The following is a 26,221-nucleotide window of genomic DNA, read 5'->3' as shown; positions in this document are numbered from 1 at the left end:
CATAAACAATTTAAAGGTAATAAATTATTTCCCATGTATAGTCATAAGCTTTTTTGAATGGACCAATTTAATGAATTCTTAGATATTCTCCCCCCTCCCTCTCTCTCTTCTATATATACACACACACACTCACTCACTCACACTAGTCTTTTCTATGCGTGATGTTCAAAAACATATACCCAATATTTATATTTTAAAAAATAACTAACAAATTCTTACTAATTAAAATCTAAATAAAAAATTTTATTTATTATATTAAACCAATATATAATTTCTACAAATATTATTATCATTAAAGAGTATAAGAAAAGATATGGTGGATTATAGCATGGTAAAATTAATGAAAATTATAACGGTAAGAGTATTTTTATCTAAAAAATTATATATTACAACTCTAAAAACACAAATGTACAAAAGTGTTACCTCCACTATCAATAAAAATAAAATAAAATAAAATATAAAATCTATCATCTTGGCATGCTTATAGTTGGTACTGTAACGTAAGATACGGAAGCATTCAATATTACGGAGCATTGATTATATTGTCTCTGATCCTGCCAGCAGGTAGATGCACAAATTCAATTCAACTACATTTGTTATGATTTAAAATATTCTTTTTAATTTATTTAAGAAATGTTTTGATAGAAAGAAAGTACTGAACTTTTGTGATTCTTTGGTTTATGAAAAAGCCGAATGTATGTAATGAATGAAGTTTGTCTTTATCCATAGCTAAGGCTCAAATAAAAAACAAAATAAAAAAAAAAATCTAAAACTTTATAGTTATTAAGTCAATGATCTGACCAACTTGCTTAAATTTGTCCCTATACTCTTGTGATTCTATCTCGGGAAATGTGTTATAATTAATGAAATTTGTATCTAAATAAAAATGAGAGATAAGCAATACATTTCATTTTGGGACTATGATAATTTCACATAACCTCAAGAATATAAGTATTGTAATTAATATCAAATTTTCTTGTTTAGCTCAAGGGGATGTGAAGTTGTCATATTAGATCGGACGTGAGACGACTCTTAAACTTTGCTTAATTCATTTATTTGTAACACTCATGGAAATTGCATTTTCCCTACATTTTTAGGCTATATAAGATTTTCGAAAATGTTCCATTATTTAAATTATTCATTCAACTAAACATCTTATTTGTTGTTTACCTTAGTTCATCAGTTACAAAAAATGATTCACATATTATCTCTTTTCTTTTTCTTTTTCCCCCACTCAATCAAAACATGTCATGTAACGAGAGTTATTACACGCTAAGAGTAAAGTAATATGTACAATATACACACTTGAATTATATGGACTAATTAAAGTGGTGAATGAGCATGCATGTGTGTACCAAAGTAATCATTTGGTAGTTGTCTCTACTTGGGACTTGGGAGTGCTATATATATATATATATATATATATATATTCTACATTTTAATAATGCTAATAAGGTTGGTGTCAAGGACTGCATGAGTTTAAACTAAGAATTTTTTTTTCCTTAAGGTACGGTGTTGATTCCTCCTGCTGGCAATTGGCATGTGAAATCAGTGGGCACCAAATCAAAGCTAGCGCTTAAATTTTTTGATATTTATATTGGCATTTGTACGTGTAACAAATTAAACCTCCCTCACTTGCAACTTGCATCCAAGACCACGTTGATGTAATGTTTTCCTGTCACATGCATGATTGTTGGCCTAACATGGCATTTTTCAATTCATGAAACTGATGGTTTTTTTGTCTAACCATAGGTTTCTCTGTTGAGAAATGTAAGGATTTTGTGATTTTTAACTATATTATCTAGAATTAACTTTATGTTTGTTAAACGATCCACGAATATGACAGTCCATGTGTTAGCTCGGGAAGCCATATTCATTGCCGATCGTAAGGAATGGAGTGACGTCCCTCCTTCTACTCTTCTTACTGAGGATCTTGATTAATGAAGCTGTTTATTTTCCAATATATATATATATTATTTAGTATTGGTTTAATCTTCATGATAAGATGATGAGTGGCCAAAATTTATTTAGAGATTGTGCTATATGCTAACTATATAGTTATATAGATTTGAATGCAGATGTCTAAATCACACACCGTTAGTACGGGCAAATAAATCTAAGTCACACCATTACCATTAGTAATCGATAAAAATATATATTGAATTGTAATGTATATATTCTTATTTCACTTTCTACCTAACATGTTGACATATAGAACTAATAGTCCAAAGAAACTCAATAAAGGTCATGTAATCATCAGAAGAGCACATGCACCAAGGAACCATGAAAACTAGCAAAATATTAACATGTTTTCAAGTCTCAAGAAACACCACAAACTTTAATTCCATGTATGTTAATATGACCAAAAATGTAACAAAACCCAGAGGTTAAACAATCTCATAGAGGGAACAAAACATCAGTTTTTGTATTGAATAAGTATTGTAAATTAAAATTAAAAAAAAAAATTATCGAATACATACTGCTAAAAACAATGTAATGATACACCTAATCCCAAGCACTGTTTGCTCCTCCAGACCCATATCCTCCTCCACCGTAACCACCATAACCTCCACCAACACCACCGCTTCCACCACCATAGAAATCTTTGCCACTCCCGCCTCTGTTAAAAGAGTCCCTCCTAAAGTCGCGACCGCCAAAACGGTTCCCGCCAGGCCTCCTGTTGTTTCTACCTCCACTGTATGAACGGCTAGCGTAACGGGTCAACCAGTCTGGTACCTCCTGATTAGCTTCCTGCATAAGATCGGCCAAAGGTTTGGCCAATGACAAATTACCTTCATTGAAAAAGGCTGTTGCCAATCCAGTCTTGCCAGCACGGCCAGTTCTTCCTATCCGGTGCACATAATCATCAATGTCGTTAGGGAGATCAAAATTGATGACATGTGCAACATGAGGGATATCAAGGCCACGAGCTGCCACATCAGTCGCAACTAAAATAGGAGTATCCCCTCTCTTAAATGATCTTAGTGCAAGCTCTCTTTCCTGTAAGATTGAAGTGATAAGGAGGATGTGACGAATATGGAGTACATATCGAACAACAAACCAGACAGCGTGAAAAGACAATAGCCTATGCGTCAAGAAATTAAAAGCTAGAAGAGTTATATATCAAAGGGATTGCCAACCTGCTGTGACCTATCACCATGAATAGAAGTTGCAGGAAACCCATTACTGCACAACCAGCCTTCCAATGCATCTGCCCCCCTCTTTGTTTCCACAAACACCAAAGTCAGAGCTTGCTGCAAAAGTTAGCAAACAGTCAAAGAAATGATAGCCGGTGAACAAAACCATTCAATCATTCGTATGGCTGTCCAACTAAGCTGAACTTGTCTCAGTAGACACCCTTCACTGTTGGGATCGCAACCACCAGGGCAGTCCAATAAAAGGCATAATCACATGATAAGAACAATGCATTATAGTTACCTGACCATTAACTCCATTTGCCTTTTGTGCATGAATAAGGTCCATAAGATGGCTTCTCTTGTCATTATTTTGAACAAGCTCAACTCTCTGAACAATCAAATCAGTACTGGAACCAACCCGTCCAACCGTCAAAAATACATAGTTTGAAAGAAAATCAGAAGCAAGTCTCTGTATGCAAACCAAAAAGGAGAAAGATTACCAGATAGATCATATCCAAAATTCCAGTCCCTAGGAAGCAGTTAATCATGATATTTTTCACTTCAAACTTAACAAAATACAAGGCAGGAAGCCACTCTATCATGCAAAGTTTCGAGCTGCCAACAAGTGTAAAGAATGGTGATGCTACAATAATGGTCTTTTCATCAATTAAAACAGTCTAACAAGGAGGGATGATCAACCCCATATTATACATGCATCATCATCATCAGCAAGGAAATGCATAAAAGTAAAAGGTGCAATTTTTTGTGACAGGCTGCATGAAAAACGTCAAATTTTGAAAGGCCCTGGGGAGTGTTAAAAGGAATTCATGACTTATGAAAAGATAATATTATAATGATAACCCCAAACTAGATGGAGTGGCTATTTGGATTTCATTATTCCATTTTGCCCTCATTACTCCTAGTTTGTGGGTGCCCTTGCACTGGCTGATTAGTAATTACAAATGGCTAAAAAGTAAAATAAAACAACTAGTAAGCAATTAGCAAACCTGGATCTCCCTAGGAAATGTGGCACTAAAAAGCATAGTCTGCCTTTCACCAGGTGGGGGCATATCCATTTGCTCCACTATCCTTCTGATTTGAGGCTCAAACCCCATATCCAGCATTCGATCTGCCTCATCAAGGGCCAAATATCTAATTAACTGTAGAGAAACTTTAGCCCTCTCAAGCAGATCAACTAATCTTCCTGGAGTTGCCACGAGAATATCAACTCCTCTCTCTAGGTCTCGGAGCTGAAAAAACAATTAGTAATTAGTCAAATGGTATAAGAGAATATCCAATGAATGACTGATTTCAAGAACACCAACATCCATGGTTGCTTGAATTTCCAGAAAGTGCACTTTGGCTAATTATTGAATATTGACAAGATCAGAAATGCAATGGAGGTTTGATTCTTGGAACCACAAAGTACTTGTTTGACAATAGATAGCACCAGAGTTAAAATACTAGTTTCTGGAGAACATTCAGTTTCTAACTCAGGAATTACAAAGTCGTACTCCATTTTTGAAGAAGTATCCTAAACCAGTATTGAAGAGGGCATAATGAGTTAATGAAAGTAGGAAAAAAAAAAAGACAGTTCCTAAACTCGTATAGAAAGTGAAAGCTAGAAACATTGCAAGTCCGTGGACTAATAAATAAGTCATCATAGGCATGTTATAAGGACCTGCAAGTAAATTAGATATTTCAGGAGCACACCTTCAGTAATTAAAGTGTAAGGAAATTAGGGACCAAAATTGATACATACCTGCTGATGCATTGGTGCTCCTCCATAAGCCACTACCACTCTAACACCAGTTTGATAAGAGAACTTCTTAGCTTCGTCATGTATCTGCAGGGTGATTAAACGTGAGAATTCAGAATAAGAATTTCCAAAATAAAATTTGGCATGAAACAATTAACAAAATGCTTAAATATGTTACTCCATATTAGATTAGTACACCAACCTGCATTGAGAGCTCTCTTGTAGGTGAAAGAATTAGAGCAAGTGGGTAAACAGTTCGTCCTCCTCGTGGTCTCTCCGGAACACTCCCCTTAATGATTCCACTAATAATTGGGAAACAAAAGGCAGCTGTCTTGCCAGACCCAGTCTGTGCACAAGCCATCAAATCTCGTCCTGCTAGAGAAATGGGGATTGCATGACGCTGTACAGGAGTTGGTTTGACATATTTGCACCTCCGAATGTTCAAGTTAAGGGCATCCCCCAAGTCTATCTCTGCAAATGTAGTCACAGGAGGTGGCACATTATTTCCACTTGTTTCCACCGGAATATCCTCATATGCATCAAAATTGATCCCACTATTTTCCTGTTCACTTGGAGACTCTCCATCACCATCAATATCATCACTACCAAAAGGGTTGACCTCCTGTTCTCTACCCCAACCACCACCTCTGCTACCCCATGCACCGCCACCACGACCTCCACCACCATATCGCGGGCGGCCATTATCAGACCTAGGTCCACTCCATACTGACCCACTTGCTGATCCACCATAACTTGATCTGTCATTCCTAGACTGTGGGCCACCCTGTGGGGGAGCTGGAGCTTCAGCTGAAGGTGGTTTGTTCCGAAGGTGAGGTGGCACATAAGAAGATTTCCTGGTGGAAGCTGAAGCTCCACTGCCATCACTAGTTCCAGCATTACCAGATGCTGCATTTTCAACCAAATCCGCCCATGAGTTCCTCATTGCTGAGAACCCTTTCCTCCAACAAAAATTATATCACAAAAACTAATCTGCAACACCAAATCCTTACTTCTAGACAACTAACTAGATAAATATCAATAAGCTACAAGTCCCACTTTTCCTATTAGATAAACTCAAGTTAGAAGCCGGTAATTGACTCAGTTCAAAACCCTGATTTAAACAAAAGGAAACAACAAAAAATAAAGAATCACCATTAGCTAGCGAGAAAACCAAAATAATCAAAGCAAACAAGATGAAATCGAGCTCAACTCAGCATAAACCCACGTCAATTTACTGCAAAATGCAAGCAAACGCTCATCATATCACAAGAAAAAAAAACACAAAAAACAAAAAACCAAATACAAATCACTGAGAATATCCATCAGCAAGCAGCCAGTAGCAATTCTAAACATCCAAATAAAGACACAGAAATTAAACGAATGTATCTAGCTTTCATTAAGTAGAGATATAATAGCTGTGATGGGCGAGAGCTTAGAGAACTCAACAGATAAAGAAATAGTTAAAGCTAAAATTAACGAAACAAGGAGATCAATCAAGCACTCCTACATGTAAATCAGCTATTCAGCTATAGAGCTAACCTTCGTGAGCGAACAAATCGTTCAGAAACCCTAGAGCTTGATAGAGAGACAAGGAGGCGAGAGAAAAAATAGGGATCGGACACAGGAGCGTAGGAATCGTATGATGCTCGTTTCTATTACAAGTACAAGTTTAGTAAGAGTCCTAAAATGTTGTTTTCTTCTACTAAAACGTTATTTAGTGTTAATGACGCAAGTACGCAACATTATTTATAAGTTATTTTTAAAAAATAAAATGATCATATAATAATCTATATCTATATCTATATCTATACTATTAATAAAAATAATATCCTCAACTTTAACTTCCCGCCCAAAATACTCCTATACTAATAAGGATTGCGTAATATTGTAAAATATGGTAATAAAATTCCTATTCGTAATACAATTTTAATACAATTCTTAATAAAATATATTCTTCCCTAAGTACCTATTCGTAACACAATTCTATATTAAAATTAATAATCGTAATAATACAGTACATGTATTTCCATGTAATGCAATCTATACTTCTATTTATACTATTAATAAAAACAATATCATCAACTTTAACCTCCCGCCCAAAACACTCCTATACTAATAAGGATTGCGTAATATTGTAAAATATGGTAAACAAATCAAATATTTTTAGTTCGATTCGTGATTCAAATTCGAATACGAATCCGAATTCGAATCAGAATATATTTGATTTGACTATATTCAAATATATTCGAATATATATATATATATATATATATATATATATTAATAGAATATTAATATAATTATATATTAATAGAAAATTTTATTCTATTTAAATTTTTAAAAAAATTATTACATTTTATCTTAATTTATTGGAAAACTTGTAAAAAAAATTTAGACTTTTTGAATTCGAATATTTGAATCGAATTGAATATATTCGAATAATGTAGCCGAATCGAATACGAATAGTTCTCAAAATAGCCGAATTCGAATCGAATAGTAAGATATTTGACTCGATTCGATTCGTTTACACCCCTAATACGGGATGGACAATATATGTACCGGATTTAAAAATTGATGGACAATATTTACACTACTAATAATTCATGAGTGACGTTGATAATTAGCATATTATGAAGGGTATAAATTACAATTTTCCCTAAAATGTAATAAAGTACAAATTCAAATTTTAGTGTGTTGTATATATGGGAATCGAAAGGGAATAAACTCTCAATCAAATACTGAAATTTTACACTACTTGTAATTAAGTGGAAAAGAAATTACAATTCCTCTCTATCAAGTATTGGGGTGTATTTTATCATGATCTTTGTAAGCTTTTTAAAATAATATATTTTCAAACGTTCTCATACCAATACCACTCGACTACTCTTTCAATTTTTTAATCAAATATCAAATGATTTTTATAGACTCTCTCAAAGTTTAGAGAGTTCAAACGGAATACCTTCAAACTTTTAAAATTCTATACAAATTTGGACCAGACATATCCCTCTACTAAAATTATTTTTTGTAAGTTATAAAATAAATAATCTAATAAAATTTGTACTTTTCGTCTCTAAATTATACGGTAATTGTAGGACGCATCAATAATTGTTAGTCGTGTTCACATCTCGTCCTTAAGTTATAATTAATTTTACAAATTTCGTCATTTTTCTAACAGAGTGCGCACACTTCTCGTCCTTAAGCTGTAATTGTCGTTGCAAATTTCGTTTATAATATTTGTTAGAAAAAATGACAAGAAGTGAACTCGACCAACAAATAAGAACGAATACTACAATTATTATATAATTTAAGGACAAAGGGTATGTTTTTTTCAATAATCAAATGAATGAAACATGACTCTTATACTAAAATATTACGAATTTGATTCTAACCCGTAACCATAGAATAACAAAGATGATATTTGAATTCACATATTAGCAGGTAGCAAAAGACGGAGATTCGTGGAAATGCCTTGGAAAGTCGTAATGATGAAAGGTCAACTTCTTAACTTTGATTCATTAAAGAATATATAGCAAACAACTAAACACTTTGCTAGTTGCCATTCACATACAGACACACAAGAAGAAAACATACCGCGAAAATGGTGGCAAAAAGCCATGTAAAACAGACACTAAACCAAACAATTTAGTGAACATGTATACACACCAAAAAAAAAAAAAACTTATCTTAATCTTACATAGTCTCTGGTCAGTAGTAAAAAATCCCAAACAAAAAAAAAAAATTTATTCCGTTATACTTGTGTAGCAGTTGTAAAAAAGGGCGTTGGTCCTCCAGGCCTCCGGCCCTCCACCAACTAGAAACACTCAAACCATGGCTCCGAGTTGTGTTATTGATGCCAAGGAGATCTCCAAAACTCAATATGCTCTTCTGGATAATCCTTCTGCAAATGTTCAGGAGGAATGAAGCAGTCGAAGGAGAGGCCGGGGACATTAAACGCCAAATCATCTATCACATAGCTTTCTTCCATTCTTGTGACAGCAGGTCCCAGCCTCAAGTTGTCTCCAAATCTGGTGATGATAACGCTGGAGTAGCCTGAATGCGCGATCATCACCCCCTCCACGCCCCGATAATCCTCCATTCGTGTACACATTGTGGTTTCCCAGTACGTAGGGGAGGACCCGGGGTACTGAATTCTCGTTAGGTATGAATCCTCCAGGCAAACCAGCAGGCCGCTTCTTTGGCTGAAGTAACCGAACATCACATGCTTTATCATCTCTGCTGTGTTATCGCTCCTTTCTGCAAGGTCTTCGTGATTGGCGTAAAGCTTTAACACGAAACAGTCTGTGCCCATGATGTGTTTTTCCCCAATGTACTCTGCTTCTGAGAAGACAGCAGATATAGCCATTGGATCAAGCCCCTGTAAATTTGGCATACAAATGGCCACAAGCAGTCAGAAACCAGTCAACTGCCAGAAGAAATGCAGTGTAAATTAGAGTTCTTTTTTCTACTTTTGGGTCTTCAACTTTTTTGGGCGACGAGGGAAACCCGCAGCTACTACCGAGGATAACCCTAGCCAGCAAAGGATCACAAGAAGATAAATCAGCCTAGGTTGCCCATACCTGACTAGCTCAAACCAAGAAAACCAATAGACTGCTTTTCCTGGGAGTTGAACTTGTAACCTCATGGTTATCAAGCCAACAGTCGACCAATTTAGTTGGGGTTGCCCCCAACAACAGGTATTAGTCTCAATTTTGAATCTTTTACCACTTTTAATCCTTCCGGTGAGTTTTCTAATCAAACATAACCTAAAGGCTAGCTAGTAGCTAGGCACATGTTTATTTTTCAGAAAATGACCTAAAAGACATTAGATGCTGGTGGTCAGAACCCACATGCACCACCACCCATTATGGCAAAGTCCATCTCAGTGTATGGAATGCACTTAGAAGAAAGAAAGTAAGAGTTAGTAAGCCAATAACATGCAAAAGCTGATCACAAAGAATAAGATCTATACTTGTTTCATGCCTGTCACTAGCTTTGAAGGGAATATTCTGCTAGAATCTTTTATATCCATGATCCATGCTACTGCCTGCTACTTCATTTTTTTTAACATTTTAGCCCATGTTCTGGGCCAACTAGCCTGATTTTCAATATAATCTTACTGACAATTCCCCAGCAAATAAATAAAACAAAGCGGGAATTAAAAAGTACAGGCAGTTGGTGTGTTGTGATCTACTTGCCTGGAAAGCACGCCTGAGTGGTCGGACACCACCTTTAGCAGCATGAGCACCAAGCCATGGCGTGTGACGCCAAGCCACATTGCCATCACTGCCCGCTACTATTTTATGACCACCCACCGCTAGCTCAATTAGCCACTTGTCGGGAAACATTTGCCACATAACAAAGCAACCCTTCTCCGTAACACTTGAACTAGTCGAGTCAAGCTCGTCCACCATACTCATTGCAACTTTCCCTGAAACGTACATATTCTTTAGCATTCCTTCCAGCTTCCGGCAGCCAGTTGCTGCTGCAAAGTGTTGGATTATGTACTCCGCTGATGATGAAACCTACATTGTTAAGACAGTTAACATTAATTAATCAACCCTTCTTTAACGACTTAATTCAGTTATTCCAACGTTTTATGGAGTTCCTGTAAGTTTATCGGGACAGTAGGTTGAGAAAGTAGTTATGAACAAATGTTGCATTGTAACAGAGTCAGTAGTACTCAAAAAAAATCGGGATGTAACTTTTACTTTCACTTTTCAAAGTTTCTGTGCATCATAGGTGCTTTAACCAACAAACTTCAAAATGCTTGTCCATGATGATTGAACACATGGTACTATTTGAAAAGGAAAGCATAACTACTGCTGGACTACAGAAAAGAGGAATTTGTACAAGAAAGCGAAAGTTCAGAAACAATGAAATATTTGATGTTTCCAACTACTGGTGGGTATAGATGGATACTTTTCACGAACAGCATGGCCCAAAGGTAAAGGAAAGAGCAGTAGCTAGGAGGACACAATGGCAGAATGATGTCTACAAATCTGTATTTGATTTTCTTTTCTTTTTTCTTGAAATTTATCCACTTTAATGTCACTGCTTTGGTCTTCACCATTAATTCTATTGGGACCTCCTGAATTACAGTGAAATATGAACTCCCAGTTTCTGATTAGACAAGACTCAAGTTCGACTCTCAGCAGAAGCGGTCTAATTTCTAATTTGGCCTTCTTGGGATAAAATCTCGCCTCGTGATTCTAGCTTGCAAAAGAACACAAGAAGGCAAACCAGCTTAGGTTGTCTATATTGATCGGTTCAAACCAAGAGAGCTATGATTCGAACTCGTGACCTTATAATTATAAATTTGTATGCTTAACTATATTGGTTGGGGTTACCCCTTTTGAACCAATCCCGGTCAACAACTTGCTGATTTATTTACCCGTGCACATCCTAAGGTAGTGGTTGCGGTTTCTATGTGACTCAAAAAAAAACTTAGAATGCAGCAAAGATTGAACATTTCTTAGTATAATCTTTCTGGTGATGAGAAAATTATATTCATTCAAAACAATGCAATCCGGATCAATCAAAGCATCAAATTAATTCTAGCAAGTAGCTTATAAATATACACTGGAGAATCTAATGAGAGAGAGAAGTCTTACTTGAGAAATGGGAAGCTTGGGGAGAACAGAAACAGGGAAGAGAGGGCAGGCAAGAACACTGAGAAGGATTCTGAGGTCAGATTTCTTGTGCATAGAGAACAGAGACAAGTGGGTTCTGAGCCAGTTTCTCCATGTCTGGGATTTCTTCGAACAGTTGGTAGACATCTCCTCCGCTTCGTCCCCATTGGGCACTTCAGATAATGGCGCAAGACGACTCATATCCCACAATTCAACTCTCTCTCTCTCTCTCTCTCTTGCGATGATGAATGTATCTGCTCAACGTTGTAATCATACGAGGTTTGGCATAGTACAATGCAAACAAATATGTCTGGGTACTACTGCCTTGTCTGTCAGTAGAGAGTCTGGTGAATGTATGAAAGGTTGGGAAGAGTGTCTCTAATGGCGGAAGGTAGTGCCTTTGCAAGAAAGACTATATAGAGGTGCCTCCAGCACGTGCCTACCTTCCGGGCGCATAAAATATTCCTTCTTCATTATATCAAATTCGAAGACAAAACATTACAAAGATGAGAAGAAGGAATAGAAAATAACTCTGAACAATCAAACTTGGAAATAGACTATTTATAGTATGAGTTTTCATGTTCAGTGATCGTTTAAAAATAAAAAGTAAAGACACGAGTAAACTTACTCAATGATTTTTTGTTTTATCTATAAGAACCAAATGGAAATAAGACTCTCCCCTAATATTAGTAAAATGTTTTGAACCACCTATAGAGGATTAGTTCCCACTTGAATGTTGTCCATATTCCTCACAAAGTGAATGATTCTCATATTGTCACCAACAAAACACTTCAAGTGGCACTCCAAGTGCTTGGTAGTATAAAGAATCGATTGGGTGAAAAATGACATGTTCAAGTATTGCTTGGTAGTATATTCAAAAAATTAGAAAATGTTGAAATCTGGTGATCGTAAACAAAAATGAATTAAATCCAAACCGAATTCTAAATTATTAGTGTTGTAAATATAAATATGAAAAAAATATAATTTATACCCTTACATAACAATTATCAATGTCACCCTGAATTATTAGTGATCAAATTTCAAAACATGAGGCGTGACATATATTGCCATCTCCTAAATTATTATTATTATTATTATTATAATCATGACATATATAAAGTTCAATTAAATTTATCAAGTTAATATATTATACGACCGTTATGTATTTATCGTCCGTGTTTCTAGATATCTTGTGAATGTTAGACACATTTTGAATTGAATATGATTAAGTTTGAAAAATTAATAAAAACAATGAACAGTGTGGGTGTGTGGTAAAAATACTAGTGAATAAATACTAGTGAATCTCTTTTCAAAAAAAAAAAAATACTAGTGAATTTTTACAAGGTAATATTTGTTTTATACTAATGACCTCATCATCGAAATTCTATCTACTCAATTAAATTGCTAATAGAAGTATCATAACACTACATAATGATTGACTTATTTCCTAAAGTCTTTATTCACACCTCTCAGTCAAACGCAGGCTCGATCACAACTGGAATAAATGCCGCAGTCTTGATATACCAAAAAAGTAGACCCTACAAAAGTTAACACATAGATTAACATATAGTTTGCTGCAGGTTATACATATCAGTAACCTTGAATGTCCAAAGGTGTAAGAAAATGACAATATTACCTAAAACAACTCTTAATTGGAAAGGGTAATACCTACTGTAAAACAATAAAGAACTCCTTAAGACTAGACAACAACATAAACACCCCCAAGCTGCCTAAACTGAATAGTGTTTCTTATTTTATCTACCATATCAAGTTCCCAATACTATCAGCACCTTGGGCACCTTGCTCTTCCTAACAAAATGAGGTTTGAAGAAAATCTATGGCAGTCACTCAGTCAACATGCATATCAAAGAAATCATTCAAAGTGGATGGCAGCTCGTGGTTGGACACTCCACTTGGAATTCTAACAGGAAATATAGGGTCCAAAGGAACAAAACGACATGTGGACAACTCACTATTGTACAATGTAACAAAAACAGAATACAAGAGCTCAAACACCTACAATGATTTGACTTAAGGGATTTAAGGCACTTAGGAATTGAATGCACCCTATATTAGACATCAGGTTTCAACTCTGAATTTTCATTCTCAAACAGTCAAACAGCAGTGAGATATTAAAACGTAGCCAACTTCCACCCTTCCATAGTTCCATGAGCCAAATATCACTTTCTTCATGATCATGCATCTCTAAAGCTATATACACATCTATGGTAAAAGTAATCACATGGAAACAACTATCAAAGCTATATGCACTCTAGTTAAAATGCCAGTCATCATTGAAGAAAAGGTGAGTATAGGGTATTACCACAAGGAAAGAGCCAATGTACACATTCCACATAGCAACGTCAATTTATGAAATTGTCTACCTGCCACGCCTGGTTGGGGCGGCACGCCTGGTTGGGACGGCACGCCTGGTTGGGACGGCACGCCTGGTTGGGGCAGCTCACAGGTTCCAAAAGTCATATTATCCTGCAACAATAATTACTTGTGAATTAACTTTTATATGACATGCATCATGACTAGAGAGTTAAAATCAAGTTAAGCTTAGTTGTTTGTTTTAACCTTGCAATGTGTAATGTTTGCACAACCACACAATAATTGACCATTTGCCTCATCAACAGCTTCAGCCGCTCCCCTTCCAAAACTTCTCTGCAAAGTCCCGACTAAAAATCACAAAAACATGATTTTCCACTTGTTAAATAAGTGTAATTTAACTACAAGATACCTTATAAAAATCAACCACAATAAAATTGGGCCATCTTTTGCCAGCAGCTTCAAAACATGTATACATCATACTCTTTAATGGTTTTGAATTATGTTTGCAAGCTTGGTCAGGATTTGGTGCACTTGGAAAATAGTTCATAAGAACTAGTGACATTGTTCGTGTGTTCAAGGGAGATGATTCTGCACGTTTGGTACATGATCCACTTATCATCCCATAATCTCCATCTACAAATTGAGAGTATCGGTACTCAGTACTCAGTAATGATTACTAGATTGAGCACATGAAAAACTGGGAGGAAAAACTCACATTCGTTTTCTACGAAGTATCTCCATTTGTATGCGATGCCTTCTGAAGATTCTTTAGTAGACTCGGAACTAAACACCACTAACCGTGCATTTATTTCAATCATTTCATCAACAGTTAGCCATTCCTCACCACTTTTAGGCATCAGAGATACTGGAAACCAGAAAGGTCCTAGGCCAGCTGCCCTAAAAACATTCGTTATTCCATTTGGCTTTGTAACGTAGTCTTCAATCATGACAGTGACAATTTCTGAAGGGTTTGCTTCAAGAAACACTTTAATCTCTCTCAGGACTGTTATTACAGGTAGCTGAGTATCAAGAAATAAAATCTGTTAACTATTTAAAAAGTCAGAACTTGAAAAGATAAATACATATAGAGGTGATGGTAAAACATTAAGCTCAATTATGCACCAATGTTACCCTAAAAATTAAAGCAAAAGTACCAGAAGGTAATAGCCATAGAAGACAGCTGACATCTGATATGTCAACAGTGTTCATATAGATTAGTTTGAATCACATTCTGTGGATGCAGAAAACAAATTTACAATAATTGACAAAGAACATACTACACCATATTTTAATATCATGATTTTACAATTGACAACATACTTACAATATGTTTGATGCATTTTCCACAAGATGAACGGCATAGCCAAATGTCATTGCTGAAGTCATACATATCAAGCATCAAACCCCTAACGCCATTCTGCAGCAGTTACATTTCAAAAGCTCATCAGTGTAGAAAAAATGAAACTGAAGATATGCATGCATATGATGCGTGATCAATAAATTTCCCTAGAGAAAAACAACACACACGGAGACAAATTCAAAGAGGAGAATAAGAAAAGCTACATAGTTTTGCATTGGCCAGCAAAACACTAAGACATAAGAGCAACTTAGAAGTAAATACCTTTTTGCTCTCCTCATCTTCTTTTTTTCCTCTAAAACAATTGGCATTTCATTGCAAATTTCAGTTGAATTGCTATGTTAATCATTGATTCAAAATTTTGATTCTTTGATATAAAATTAACAAAAAATGTGGAGATTTTATCCATATACATTATTAGATTGATGAACTACCATGCAAAAATTAAATGTCCCTATTAGGCTACCATTTTCCAATTCCTAACTTCCCTTCATTTACATAGTCAAAGCTTAGTCCAACACATATTTAGCACTATTTTTAGTCCTAACCAGCAATATATTGTGGAGTACATTTTTCTTCTGTCTTTACCATAGCACATCTGTACATGTCAAAATAATAATCAGTGAACACAACCAGTCCAGTGCCACTATACTAACAAACCACATCAAAACTTGTTTAAGCTTGAGGCAATAGAAAGAAATCATTACCCTGAGCTGTCCAATAACAGAGTCCTCCTGGGTTTCGGTAATAGTAGTCCCTCGGACGCCTCCGGTTGCTGATTTCACACTCACTTTGACAATTGAATTGCGTATTGTAAGCCAGGAGTACCGATTAAATGGTACTCCCTTGACCTAGAATCATCATTATTTTTTTTTAGAATTTTAAATTACATAAACATAAACCGTAAACGTATACCTCTATTAGCCTATAACTAGTGAGTACAGGGAGTTGCCTTAGAGAACGGATTGAGCGGTTGAATGCGAGTACATCTTTCCGCAGGCCATTATTGCTACACACCAAGCATTGCCGGCCAAAATCAGACGTGAACTGTATACACAAATGATTAACAAATGAGAAGAGAGTTCATAAGACCAATCAATAGTTTGAGAGGAAGAACACCGCGGATGGGAGAGTAGTATGTACCTTGACAGCTGCGCAGCCACCGAAACTGAAAACGGCGACGACGATCAGAGAAACGGCAATGCAGAAATTCATAGCTAAAATTTCATACACCGCAGAGAAAACGCGTAGTAATTAGGATCAAAATAGAAAAATAAACCAAAAATAATGCATTCATTCATATGTACACGGAGAAATATACATACCTCTTTGGCGGGGAAGGACTCTGATAAGACTATAGTCTATAGCAGATATTCAGCGTGGGAGAGACGAGGGAGAAGATGAAATATGAAATACTACGTAATAAACTATCGTTAAAACGCATTCACGTAAATACTCCGTAATAAACGTGATGTACACAAATAATATGAAATATGGCGAATAATTGTATCTATGTTTTATAATTAATAAATCTCACTTACAACATAAAATGCATGCCCAATTTTCACCCAAAAAAAAAAATATACATACCTAAATAATTAACATCTAATTTCTTTTTGAAAACAACATTCAATAAACTTTATACATATAAATAATAAATTATAAAGTTATTTTCATACTATTTTGTACACATTCAAATAGTGATTACTACGTATAAAAATAATATATCATGTGTTATACAAAAATAAAATAGAATTACTCTATACATAATTTATACAATTGTATATATCATGCATACAAAATTCATAACATAAAATACAAAATATCACAATGTAAGACATTTACACATGCTATATATTTACTTATTTTTCAAATCTGATATAGGTACGAAATTTGTGTTCGTAAGAACAAAATTTCACAACACAAAACACATAAGTTTATAATACAAGGTACAACTACTAATTTGTTCCATATATAGAATTTATACTATTAAGGTACAAAATTTCACAACACAAAACACACAACTCATAACATAGAAGTATAAAACACATACACAGACACCAAGGTTCATAGTACACTGTGAATCCTGATCCATGATATAAGAATTGATAAATACGTATATTTGGATAACGACTATGATTTTTGGCAAATTATGCTATAGACCCGGGTCCACCTTGCAAGGTGGACCCAAATCAATGTTCACAATTTAAAAACTTTATGTTCACAATTTAAAACTCTATATTCACAATTTTAAATCTCAATATACAAAATTATATTACTCAATACTCACAATTTTGAAATCAATATTCACAATTTTGTTATATATATTCAAATATTATGTTATACTATTGAACATATAGTTATGAAATTGTGAACATATAGTTCAAAAATTATGAATATAGAGTTATAAAATTGTGAATATAAAATTTTAGAATTGTGAACATGAACTTTGGTCCACTTTGTAACAACTGACGATTTTTCTCGTAGATTAAAATATGGGGCAATTTATATCATGGACTATGGTGCACAATGCACTGTGCACCCTACCAAAACGACGTCGTTTTGGTTATTTTAATTAACAGTTTGTTTTTTGGAAATTACGTTTCCCGTTTCGACGAGTTTGTGTATTTGTGTTAATATTCTGTGTATTTTTTGAAGGCATTATGTGTATTCATGTTAGGGATACTTAAACATATGTTGTGACGTGTTTTGTATATTTAAATGTTAGATGATGGTTTTTGTGTAGTTGTGTCAATATTCGGTGTATTTTCTCAAGTCATTTTGTGTATTCTAGGCAAGGATTCCATGTATTTATGTTAGTGGTACTTAAACACATGGGTGATGTGTTTGTGTATTTGGTGTTTTCATTTTTTCTGTATTTTTGAAGGCATTATGCGTATTGTACACTACAATTATGTGTATACATGTTAGGAGTACTTAAACATAGGTTGTGGCGTGTTTTGTATATTCGAATGTTAGGGAGATGATTTATGTGTAGTTGTGCCAATATTCTATGTATTCTCTAAAGTCATTTTGTGTATTTTAGACAATAATTCTGTGTACTTCATGAAGTCATTCCATGATGTCATTCGCGTTCACCGTTCATTAACATTCGAAACGACGCCGTTTCTAGTCAAGGTCCATAATGCACTGTGGGCCATGATCCACGATATAACGATTGAAAACATGGACACTTGTGTAATGATACTACAAAATAAAAATCCATATTATTATTGGGCTGGGCCCAAATATTGATCCAGAAAAAAGGAGAAGAAACCCGGTTCGCCACCTGCTATTTTAAACTCCGAATCGTTTGTTTCATAAACCCTTTCTAAACCTTCCCAAGCTTAACAATGGCGCCACCTTCTAAGAAACCAAGCAAGAAGTTTTCGAAGCCATTGGTAAAAAATCCCAAACAGTTCAAACGCAAAGGCAAAAACAATGAAGCAGGCAACGCTAGTTTTTCTGGGAAATCGGTGCCTCTCCAGCTCGAAGACGAAGTCCCCGACTTTCCCAGAGGTATGGCTATAACTCTATGCGTAGAAACTCACCGAGCTTCATACAATTTAATTCAAAACATATATATGAAAAAAGTATTAGTCATACGCTTAGTGATAATAGTAATCAGATCTCAAATTGAGCACATGCCTTATTTAAGCTCAATTTGCTCGTGTATATGTCTGGCAGCTGTCTGTGCTCAAATACGGAGTAATTCTAGCTGACAATGAACTCAATGTTCAAGTGAACTGACAATGGCATAAAAACATATCAGTAAATATGCACTAAATTGGCAGTGTTGGGATAGCACTGATTAAAGATAAGTGTTTGAATATATTTTTATGTGAACAGCTGAACAAATTAAAATCATATATAGTCTAGTAGAAAATCAACTATAGAAGGTCATTTAGGCTAATCGGATAAATGTAAATGCTCTATGAGGGACATGCCAAGGCATTCTTTCTGGTCCCCTCTACATTATTTTCTGTTGTCTTATTTTTGTTACATAGGTAATGCACTGTAGTTCTGTGACTATCCTTTTTTTTTTTTTTCCATGGTGTAAAGAGGATGATATTTTTTTTCAGAATGATTTTACAGGAATATTACCTTTTTGTGAAATTGAATTTGTTTTTATAAGTTTAGGTATTCAAATGCATGCTTTTCTACTATTGCCAGGGATATACTATATCTATGTGTATAATGTTTTTTTTTTGAATATGAATTTATTATTATAAGTTTTGGTCTTGAAGGTGGAGCGAGCTTGTTGTCTAGAGAAGAGCTTGATGAAGTGCGGGCGGAAGTGGATGCAGAATTTGAAGCTGAGGAGAGATTTTTGAAAAAAAAGAAGCAACATAAATTGTATAAGAAAAATCAATCAGTTGAGGATGATTTGGGTTCACTTTTTGGTCATAGTATTAGTGGAAAACTACCCAAGTCTGCAAACAAAATTACTCTGAAGGTACTGCCTTTCTTTATAGTAGTTTTTACATCCTCATTTTTTTTTTGCTTGATGAAGTGATTATAATACTACATAACTGATATGTTAATGAATACTTTCAATTACATGATTAGCAATGAATGTACTCCTTTGCAACAAAATAAGGACCAATTGCCTTCATTAAGGAGTGAATGGCCAATACTTACCAATTGGTCAGTGGTCTGGCCTAAAAAGCTTTTGTCACTTGACCGTTGGGCACTTGGGCATGGTCTTAAGGCTAACACTTACCATTTTAGAGTAGTCAATACAGGATTTTGATAATGCGGTGAATTTATGTTGTTTTGGGTAGCTTAAATGCCAAAGCGGCACCTCCATGGATTCTTTCTTCTGATTTGCATTAGTTTACTGAATTTGAGTCTATTTGTCAAACATAAAATGTAACATCGAGCTCCACATGCTGGACCTTTTACTGTCTCATTTGGAATGAACCCTTTGGTCTTGCTTATATTATGCGGAGTAGCATTTATAATACCCTTTCCCACATCAGTGGCAGCTTTTTATGTGGTCATTTCTTTACAAATGATGTTTTACCATTCTAGTTATACTGACTACTGGTATGAAACTTGTTCTCTCTCTCTCTCTCTCTCTCTTTGTATAATTTTCAGAACATTTCTCCAGGAATGAAGCTGTGGGGGGTGATTGCTGAAGTAAATGAGAAAGATATTGTTGTTAGCCTTCCAGGGGGTTTACGTGGATTAGTTCGGGCATCTGAAGCACATGATCCTTTATGGGATAGCGAGACAAATGAGGTGCTGACTTTTTTAAAAACATACTTCAACATTTCCTGCTTCTTGTTCTACTTGTTAATAATCTAGTGCTGTAATATTTCCCATTCCACAATACAAAACTAAAAATTATGGCAGTGGATGTTTAACTTGGTCATAAATGCTTCTAGTATTTAATGACTGCATAAATTGTTTGTAATAAACTAGTAAGTACTAAATCGAAAATTCATCATATCCAACCTTCTATTTTCTTTAAAAGACTTAAGAAAAATGTTTTGTCCTTATTCAGTTTCCTTTATTCTAAAAATTTAATTTTAACAGATGGAGATGGAGAGCAATTATCTTTCTGGCTTATTTCATGTCGGGCAGCTGGTTTCTTGCATTGTGTTGCATTTGGATGATGATAAGAAAGAAGCAGGGAAGCGGAAAATTTGGCTGTCTCTACGTCTTGCTTTATTGCACAAGAACTTAACTCTTGATGCTATTCAAGAAGGAATGGTATGTAGTTTATGAATTGTTACTGATTATACTTTTCTGCTCTTAGGGTAGCAATTGTCTTTTTTAATTATTTGAATTCCTTTCCCCAAGTCATGTTCTTTGTAAAATTTAAATGGATATACCCATTTGTTTCTGAACGCATCATATATTGTGATTCTTGATGTGCAGATTCTTAGTGCTTATATCAAAAGCACTGAAGATCATGGATACATACTTCATTTTGGGTTACCTTCATTTTCTGGGTTTTTGCCTATACACAGTCAATCTGGTAATTTATCTTTCTACACAAGCTCTTCATTCTTAGAAGTTAATGTAGGCATTATGGTTACCTCTATAGTCTTGATGGATCTTTTTCTTATCCTATTTAGTTGAATGAAATGACTTTTGTTTTATTTTTCTGTTTTGTTTTTTCCCCTTAAAGCTCTCGAAATGAAAGGCTATTTCATTCCTGATAGTATGTGATTCTCATACGTGTAACAGTTGACAAAATGAACACTGGTCAGCTTGTGGAGGGGGTTGTCAAAAGTATTGACAGAACTCGTAAAGTGGTATATTTAAGTTCTGCTCCCGATGCAGTTGCAAAATATGTGGTATGCTCATTTTCATTATTGTATATTTTGGTTCTATCCATCCCTGTTACGCATTGCAGCTTGTTGGCATCATGTTCTTTCTGTTGCAAAATACCCTCTTGTTTATGCCTATCAATATAAAAATTTCTTCCCCAACTTCACATATACTAATGTCATTGTGTGCAGACTAAGGACCTCAAGGGCATTTCCATTGATCTTCTAGTTCCAGGCATGATGGTTAATGCTAGTGTCTTGTCAGTGCTTGAAAATGGAGTTATGCTATCCTTCCTCACTTATTTCACTGGAACTGTAAGTTTGGGGTGTTGTATTCTGTTCTTATGCTTTTTGGTAACTAGGTTCATACTTTGAAATTATATTCTAGTGTCCTTTATGCATTTCTTTTATTTATGTTTATTTCTCTCCTATAGGTGGACATATTTAATCTACAGCAAGTTTTCCCCCCTCCAAGTTGGAAGGACGATTACCCTCAAAATAAGAAGGTAGTATTTTTACATTTGTTGTGTTATCTTGGGGAAGCTAGAGAGAGTATTTTTCACTGGTTTTTCACTTATGATCCGTACACAAGTGTAAAATGATAAAAGAGAAGGATACTCATTATGTAGAATATATATAATTATATATCAGACATGAACACCCCTTTGCTTAGGATCCTACACTGTAGATGAACTCTTGTTTTTTCATTTGTTTATTTATTTGCATGCTAAGTTTGTTGTTGTTCTTAAGTGATGCCAAGGTAGACTACTGACCAGTGATTTTAACTTTTGTATCTTGGCTGGGTACAGGTTAATGCTCGGATATTATTTATTGATCCCGCAACCAGAGCTGTCGGTTTGTCATTGAACCCTCACCTGGTCCATAAAAAGGCTCCACCTTCAGTAAGTTCTTATTGGAGGTTGCAAAAGTTATATTCTCTGCTGGAGTTACTCTTTCTACTTTGCTCTTTTTAATGGGAAGGGAGGGAGAGAGAGAGATGGGGGGTGGTTAGTGAAGCAGTGGAGTTTGTTTGTAAAGGCAGTATCCTTTTCTAGTCTATTGAACAGTTGTTTAAATTTATTTCAATTCAAGGCTCTAATTTACTGGTTTGTTCCTCAACCCTCCTAAATGAGGCGTTGCATGAAACTTTATAGTTTCTAATCACGGGACTTTCATGGTTTGGTTTTATAATTGATAGTCAGGATAATTCCATTTCTTCTCAAGCTTCCAAATTGTTGGAAGACGGGGTGCTGGACTAATAATAGGGTGTGATAACACCCTTTTGATTCTGCTGATGATGAGAAAGGGAATTTTTGTGATTTTATTTGTATGTAATGTATGATCTTTATGGATAGCTTGTATGCTATGCAGCTGGTTAAAGTTGGAGATATCTTTGAGCAAGCAAAAGTAATCAGGGTTGACAAGGGATTGGGTCTTCTGTTGGAGATTCCCTCTTCTCCAGTCCCAACTCCAGCATATGTTTATGTAAGTTTGTTCTTCACCTTCTAGACTGATGTCATGCGGGAATTCTGTTTTTTAAATTTATTATTATTATTATTAAAAAAATTTCATGACTATATTCAATTTGTGAGGTTACAGGTATCTGACGTGGATGATAAGGAAGTGAAGAAAATGGAGAAAACTTTCAAGCAGGGGAAAGTTGTCCGTGTCCGAGTTCTTGGGTTTAGGAATCTAGAAGGGCTTGCAACTGGTTCTTTGAAGGTTGCTCTTTCCCCTTTATTATTGAAGAATATCCTTAACATTGAAAAGTATATTCAACGTTCTGTGTGCTTTAGCAAGTGTCTGTTTACATCATTCAAAGATAAATGAAATGAACACATCTTTGTTTTGATTGGATATACGTGTTCTGTTACACGAAATTGTCAACTGATCATAAAGGACTGCTACGTATAAAATATATTTTTCCCAAGACTGTTGAATTGGTATCTAACTACTGAATGTTCTGATACATAGATTGGTGCAGTAGACTTACCTTGCTTGAATCTTTTTCATATTACTACAGACCAGTGCATTTGAAGGATCAGTTTTTACTCACTCAGATGTCAAGCCTGGGATGGTGGTAAAAGCTAAAGTTATTACAGTTGACAGTTTTGGTGCCATTGTGCAATTTTCCAGTGGGGTAAAGGCACTCTGTCCTCTACGACATATGTCAGAATTTGAAATAGTAAAGCCTCGGAAGAAGTTCCAGGTGATTAAGATCTATCTTGTCATTTGTCAATAATTTGTCTCTGTGCATTTTTTTTTTTTGTTCTTGTGTAACTGGTAATTCAATTTTTTTTTAAAAAAAACTTTTGCAGGTTGGATCTGAAATAGTCTTTCGGGTGCTTGGTTGCAAGTCCAAGAGGATCACAGTTACACATAAGAAAACTCTTGTATGTCGCTTCTTGACATTATGATCAATACTAGTGCTATGCCCCTTCTTGACGTATTACTAGTATATTTTAAGCTTGTTATTTTGATGTTTCTGTTTTTATGGGAAAAATATGTAGTATGATGTCTAGTTCTCTACTGAATTTGTAGGTGAAATCTAAGCTTGACATTCTCAGTTCATACACTGATGCTACGGAGGGACTGATGACACATGGATGGATTACAAAGATTGAAAAGCATGGTTGCTTTGTGCGGTTCTACAATGGAGTACAAGGCTTTGCTCCACGGTGTGTCCCTGCTATCATTATTCCCTTTTTTTGGTTTATGGGATCGGGAGGGATTGAGATATGCATCACAATTCACAATACCATAAGTTTTTGAGTCTTGGGGTAAGGGTGGGATAAATATTAAACTAACTTATACCATTTTAAGTTATTAGGGTAGGGATTGTTTATCCCCCATTTGAATATTTCCTGCATTGGGCCAAATATTGGAGGGACTGTTTATCCCACTTTGGAATGAGTTTTGCATTGATTCCAGTCATAGAGGTTATTAATTATCACATGGAATATTAGATGTGTTAATAATTTTATGCTTTCTGTTTTTGTGTAGCAAAATATTTTGAAAACTTGAAAAGGCAGCAGTGTTTGCTTTGTTTAACAATTATTTTTGTTTCAAGGATTCCATAGGAATATGTTTAAAAAGGAAAATTATACTCGAGATATGTCAGTGTTATTGTAAAATGGGTCTCTGCTAATTTCAATGCCTTTAAACTTTGGAAAACATACATTTTATCAATCCAAGATCAGGAAATGTTAGTAATGTTGTGTATAATAGACATTTACATATTTGTTTCAGCTGTTATAGCATTAATAAGTAACATCGACATTTATCCTGCTAGATCTGAACTTGGGTTAGATCCTGGGTCTGACATAAGCTCGATGTATCATGTTGAACAAGTTGTCAAGTGTAGAGTTGTCAGTTCTAGCCCTGCTTCAAGACGAATTGTCCTCAGTTTTACAACAAGACCAATGAGGTTTGTTTTCCTTGGTGTATATTTAAACTTAGACAATATGCTTGCCTGTATTTTAAACATTATTAAGTTAATTCTCTAGGCGGTCCGAGACTGAAATGGTCAAACCAGGAACCATTGTTTCTGGTACTGTTGAGCTAGTTACTCCTGATGCTATAGTGGTAAATGTCAACAATGGTCAAAGTCATCTGAAAGGAACGGTGCCTACACAACATTTATCGGATCATCGCGGTATACCTTTAACTCTTGCCTGTCTGATGATTGCTCATTTTGATTTCTTTAGAAGGTGTAATGGCCTTTTGCACAGTGATGATTTCTTTCTGTTTGCTGATACTGTTTGTTACACTTGCTTACATTTAGATGTAGCTTAGCTTTGTTTTTTGTACTTGTAATATTAGCGTTTGATTTCGTGACCATACAGGTCTTGCTGATTTAATGAAGTCAGTCTTGAAGCCTGGATATGAGTTTGACCAGCTTTTGGTTCTTGGTAATCTTTTATCTTGCCATTAAGTACTTTTTGGGGGGTTTCTTTTTTTGGGTGCCTCTGCTATATGTACATCTAGTTTAAGAGTGTTGTGCTTGTTGCAGTGAATTTTCTTCTGCATTTGTGTCTGTAAATACACACACCTGATATCCAAAAAGTGGAAATGGAATCTCTTTGCTTATTAGTTAGGTTGAATGGGGAGCTTATGTCGAAATATAAATTCCTTTAAGCATAACATATTAATAGTATTCTCTATGGTTATAGATATTGAAGGTTTCAATTTGGTGCTTTCTGCCAAATACTCGCTCATCAGCACAGCTGAGCAGCTTCCATTGGACGTTAATCAAATTTCCCCCCATTCTGTGGTGCATGTAAGAACATTTTCTCATTTTGTTAAATTACGTTCCTGTTTTGAGTTTGTTCTTGGTCTTATGCTTTTATGGTAACAGATTGTTGCAATTGTAAGATTTTTCTAATGGTGATTTGAATAATTTAACCAGGGGTACGTTTGTAATGTAATTGGGAGTGGTGTGTTTGTTCGCTTTTTAGGGCGCTTGACTGGCTTTTCTCCCAGAAACAAGGTATGGCTATTATTAGACTAGCAAAGATCCTTTGTTATGCTTGCTGGAAAGCATCATTCTATAGGTCTGCTGATCTATCACAAATTCTTCATTTTATCCAGGCTACTGATGACAGGAGATACGATATTTCAGAAGTATTCTACATTGGACAATCAGTCTGTACAAACATACTTGATGTAGGGTTGTTGTTGTTGTGTTTTTTTTTTTTTTTTTTTTTTTTTTTTTTTTTTTTTTA

The 26,221-nt window shown here is 35.2% G+C and overlaps 4 protein-coding genes across 5 annotated transcripts in view; 1 reads left to right on the top strand and 3 right to left on the bottom strand.

Moving 5' to 3' along the window:
* Nucleotides 1-2,315: 2,315 nt before the first annotated feature.
* Nucleotides 2,316-6,580, bottom strand: LOC116006618 (DEAD-box ATP-dependent RNA helicase 37-like). 2 transcript variants are annotated; one of them, XM_031247058.1, is made up of 7 exons: nucleotides 6,436-6,580; nucleotides 5,099-6,007; nucleotides 4,900-4,983; nucleotides 4,145-4,387; nucleotides 3,439-3,606; nucleotides 3,141-3,254; nucleotides 2,506-3,000 (listed from the first exon to the last, which is right to left on the bottom strand). In XM_031247058.1, the coding sequence occupies exons 2-7, from the start codon at nucleotides 5,837-5,839 to the stop codon at nucleotides 2,506-2,508; spliced, it is 1,845 nt and encodes a 614-aa protein (XP_031102918.1). In that variant the 5' UTR covers nucleotides 5,840-6,007; nucleotides 6,436-6,580. The 2 variants fall into 2 exon arrangements, with proteins under 2 accessions (XP_031102919.1, XP_031102918.1); XM_031247059.1 differs by lacking the exon at nucleotides 6,436-6,580 and having other exon boundaries at nucleotides 2,316-3,000; nucleotides 5,099-5,839.
* A 1,808-nt stretch (nucleotides 6,581-8,388) lies between these two features.
* Nucleotides 8,389-12,061, bottom strand: LOC116007220. The gene is made up of 3 exons (XM_031247832.1): nucleotides 11,508-12,061; nucleotides 10,092-10,418; nucleotides 8,389-9,271 (listed from the first exon to the last, which is right to left on the bottom strand). Exons 1-3 carry the CDS (start codon nucleotides 11,724-11,726, stop codon nucleotides 8,741-8,743), a joined length of 1,077 nt encoding a protein of 358 aa, XP_031103692.1. The 5' UTR covers nucleotides 11,727-12,061; the 3' UTR covers nucleotides 8,389-8,740.
* Nucleotides 12,062-13,611: 1,550 nt separating this feature from the next.
* On the bottom strand, nucleotides 13,612-16,431 carry LOC116006771 (PI-PLC X domain-containing protein At5g67130-like). The gene is made up of 10 exons (XM_031247261.1): nucleotides 16,360-16,431; nucleotides 16,259-16,263; nucleotides 16,169-16,205; nucleotides 15,924-16,067; nucleotides 15,184-15,276; nucleotides 14,575-14,878; nucleotides 14,269-14,492; nucleotides 14,106-14,192; nucleotides 13,910-14,012; nucleotides 13,612-13,748 (listed from the first exon to the last, which is right to left on the bottom strand). The coding sequence occupies exons 1-10, from the start codon at nucleotides 16,429-16,431 to the stop codon at nucleotides 13,612-13,614; spliced, it is 1,206 nt and encodes a 401-aa protein (XP_031103121.1).
* A 2,132-nt stretch (nucleotides 16,432-18,563) lies between these two features.
* LOC116006440 (rRNA biogenesis protein RRP5) overlaps nucleotides 18,564-26,221 on the top strand; it is a 19,656-nt gene continuing 11,998 nt past the window's right edge. Inside the window, exons 1-20 of the mRNA XM_031246803.1 lie at nucleotides 18,564-18,735; nucleotides 19,464-19,672; nucleotides 20,317-20,460; nucleotides 20,758-20,934; nucleotides 21,103-21,202; nucleotides 21,415-21,524; nucleotides 21,690-21,812; nucleotides 21,932-22,003; nucleotides 22,307-22,399; nucleotides 22,869-22,982; nucleotides 23,097-23,219; nucleotides 23,521-23,706; nucleotides 23,816-23,890; nucleotides 24,039-24,175; nucleotides 24,790-24,924; nucleotides 25,004-25,152; nucleotides 25,343-25,408; nucleotides 25,670-25,776; nucleotides 25,906-25,986; nucleotides 26,088-26,162. Coding sequence (XP_031102663.1) covers nucleotides 18,570-18,735; nucleotides 19,464-19,672; nucleotides 20,317-20,460; nucleotides 20,758-20,934; nucleotides 21,103-21,202; nucleotides 21,415-21,524; nucleotides 21,690-21,812; nucleotides 21,932-22,003; nucleotides 22,307-22,399; nucleotides 22,869-22,982; nucleotides 23,097-23,219; nucleotides 23,521-23,706; nucleotides 23,816-23,890; nucleotides 24,039-24,175; nucleotides 24,790-24,924; nucleotides 25,004-25,152; nucleotides 25,343-25,408; nucleotides 25,670-25,776; nucleotides 25,906-25,986; nucleotides 26,088-26,162 — 2,442 coding nt within the window. The 5' untranslated portion in view covers nucleotides 18,564-18,569. The remainder of the gene's footprint in view (nucleotides 18,736-19,463; nucleotides 19,673-20,316; nucleotides 20,461-20,757; nucleotides 20,935-21,102; nucleotides 21,203-21,414; nucleotides 21,525-21,689; nucleotides 21,813-21,931; nucleotides 22,004-22,306; nucleotides 22,400-22,868; nucleotides 22,983-23,096; nucleotides 23,220-23,520; nucleotides 23,707-23,815; nucleotides 23,891-24,038; nucleotides 24,176-24,789; nucleotides 24,925-25,003; nucleotides 25,153-25,342; nucleotides 25,409-25,669; nucleotides 25,777-25,905; nucleotides 25,987-26,087; nucleotides 26,163-26,221) is intronic.

Source organism: Ipomoea triloba, chromosome 15, assembly GCF_003576645.1.
Source record: "Ipomoea triloba cultivar NCNSP0323 chromosome 15, ASM357664v1".
NCBI lineage: Eukaryota > Viridiplantae > Streptophyta > Magnoliopsida > Solanales > Convolvulaceae > Ipomoea > Ipomoea triloba.
This window is presented reverse-complemented; position numbering and strand designations above follow the sequence as displayed.

Bases quoted from the DNA above. Each gene is read 5' to 3' on its own strand.
- LOC116006771 (XM_031247261.1), bottom strand. From the start codon at position 16,431: ATGAATTTCTGCATTGCCGTTTCTCTGATCGTCGTCGCCGTTTTCAGT. The intron at 14,493-14,574 runs GTGAGTTTTTCC...CTCAATTTGTAG, and splicing joins ATACTTCGTAGAAAACGAAT to ATGGAGATTATGGGATGATA. The intron at 14,013-14,105 runs GTTAAAACAAAC...TTATTGTTGCAG, and splicing joins CAAACATTACACATTGCAAG to GATAATATGACTTTTGGAAC.
- LOC116007220 (XM_031247832.1), bottom strand. From the start codon at position 11,726: ATGAGTCGTCTTGCGCCATTATCTGAAGTGCCCAATGGGGACGAAGCG. The intron at 10,419-11,507 runs GTAAGACTTCTC...TTAACAATGTAG, and splicing joins CCAAGCTTCCCATTTCTCAA to GTTTCATCATCAGCGGAGTA. The intron at 9,272-10,091 runs GCAAGTAGATCA...CCAAATTTACAG, and splicing joins CACTCAGGCGTGCTTTCCAG to GGGCTTGATCCAATGGCTAT.
- LOC116006618 (XM_031247058.1), bottom strand. From the start codon at position 5,839: ATGAGGAACTCATGGGCGGATTTGGTTGAAAATGCAGCATCTGGTAAT. The intron at 3,607-4,144 runs GTTTGCTAATTG...GTTTGCATACAG, and splicing joins CATTTCCTAGGGAGATCCAG to AGACTTGCTTCTGATTTTCT. The intron at 3,255-3,438 runs GTAACTATAATG...TAACTTTTGCAG, and splicing joins CAAATGGAGTTAATGGTCAG to CAAGCTCTGACTTTGGTGTT.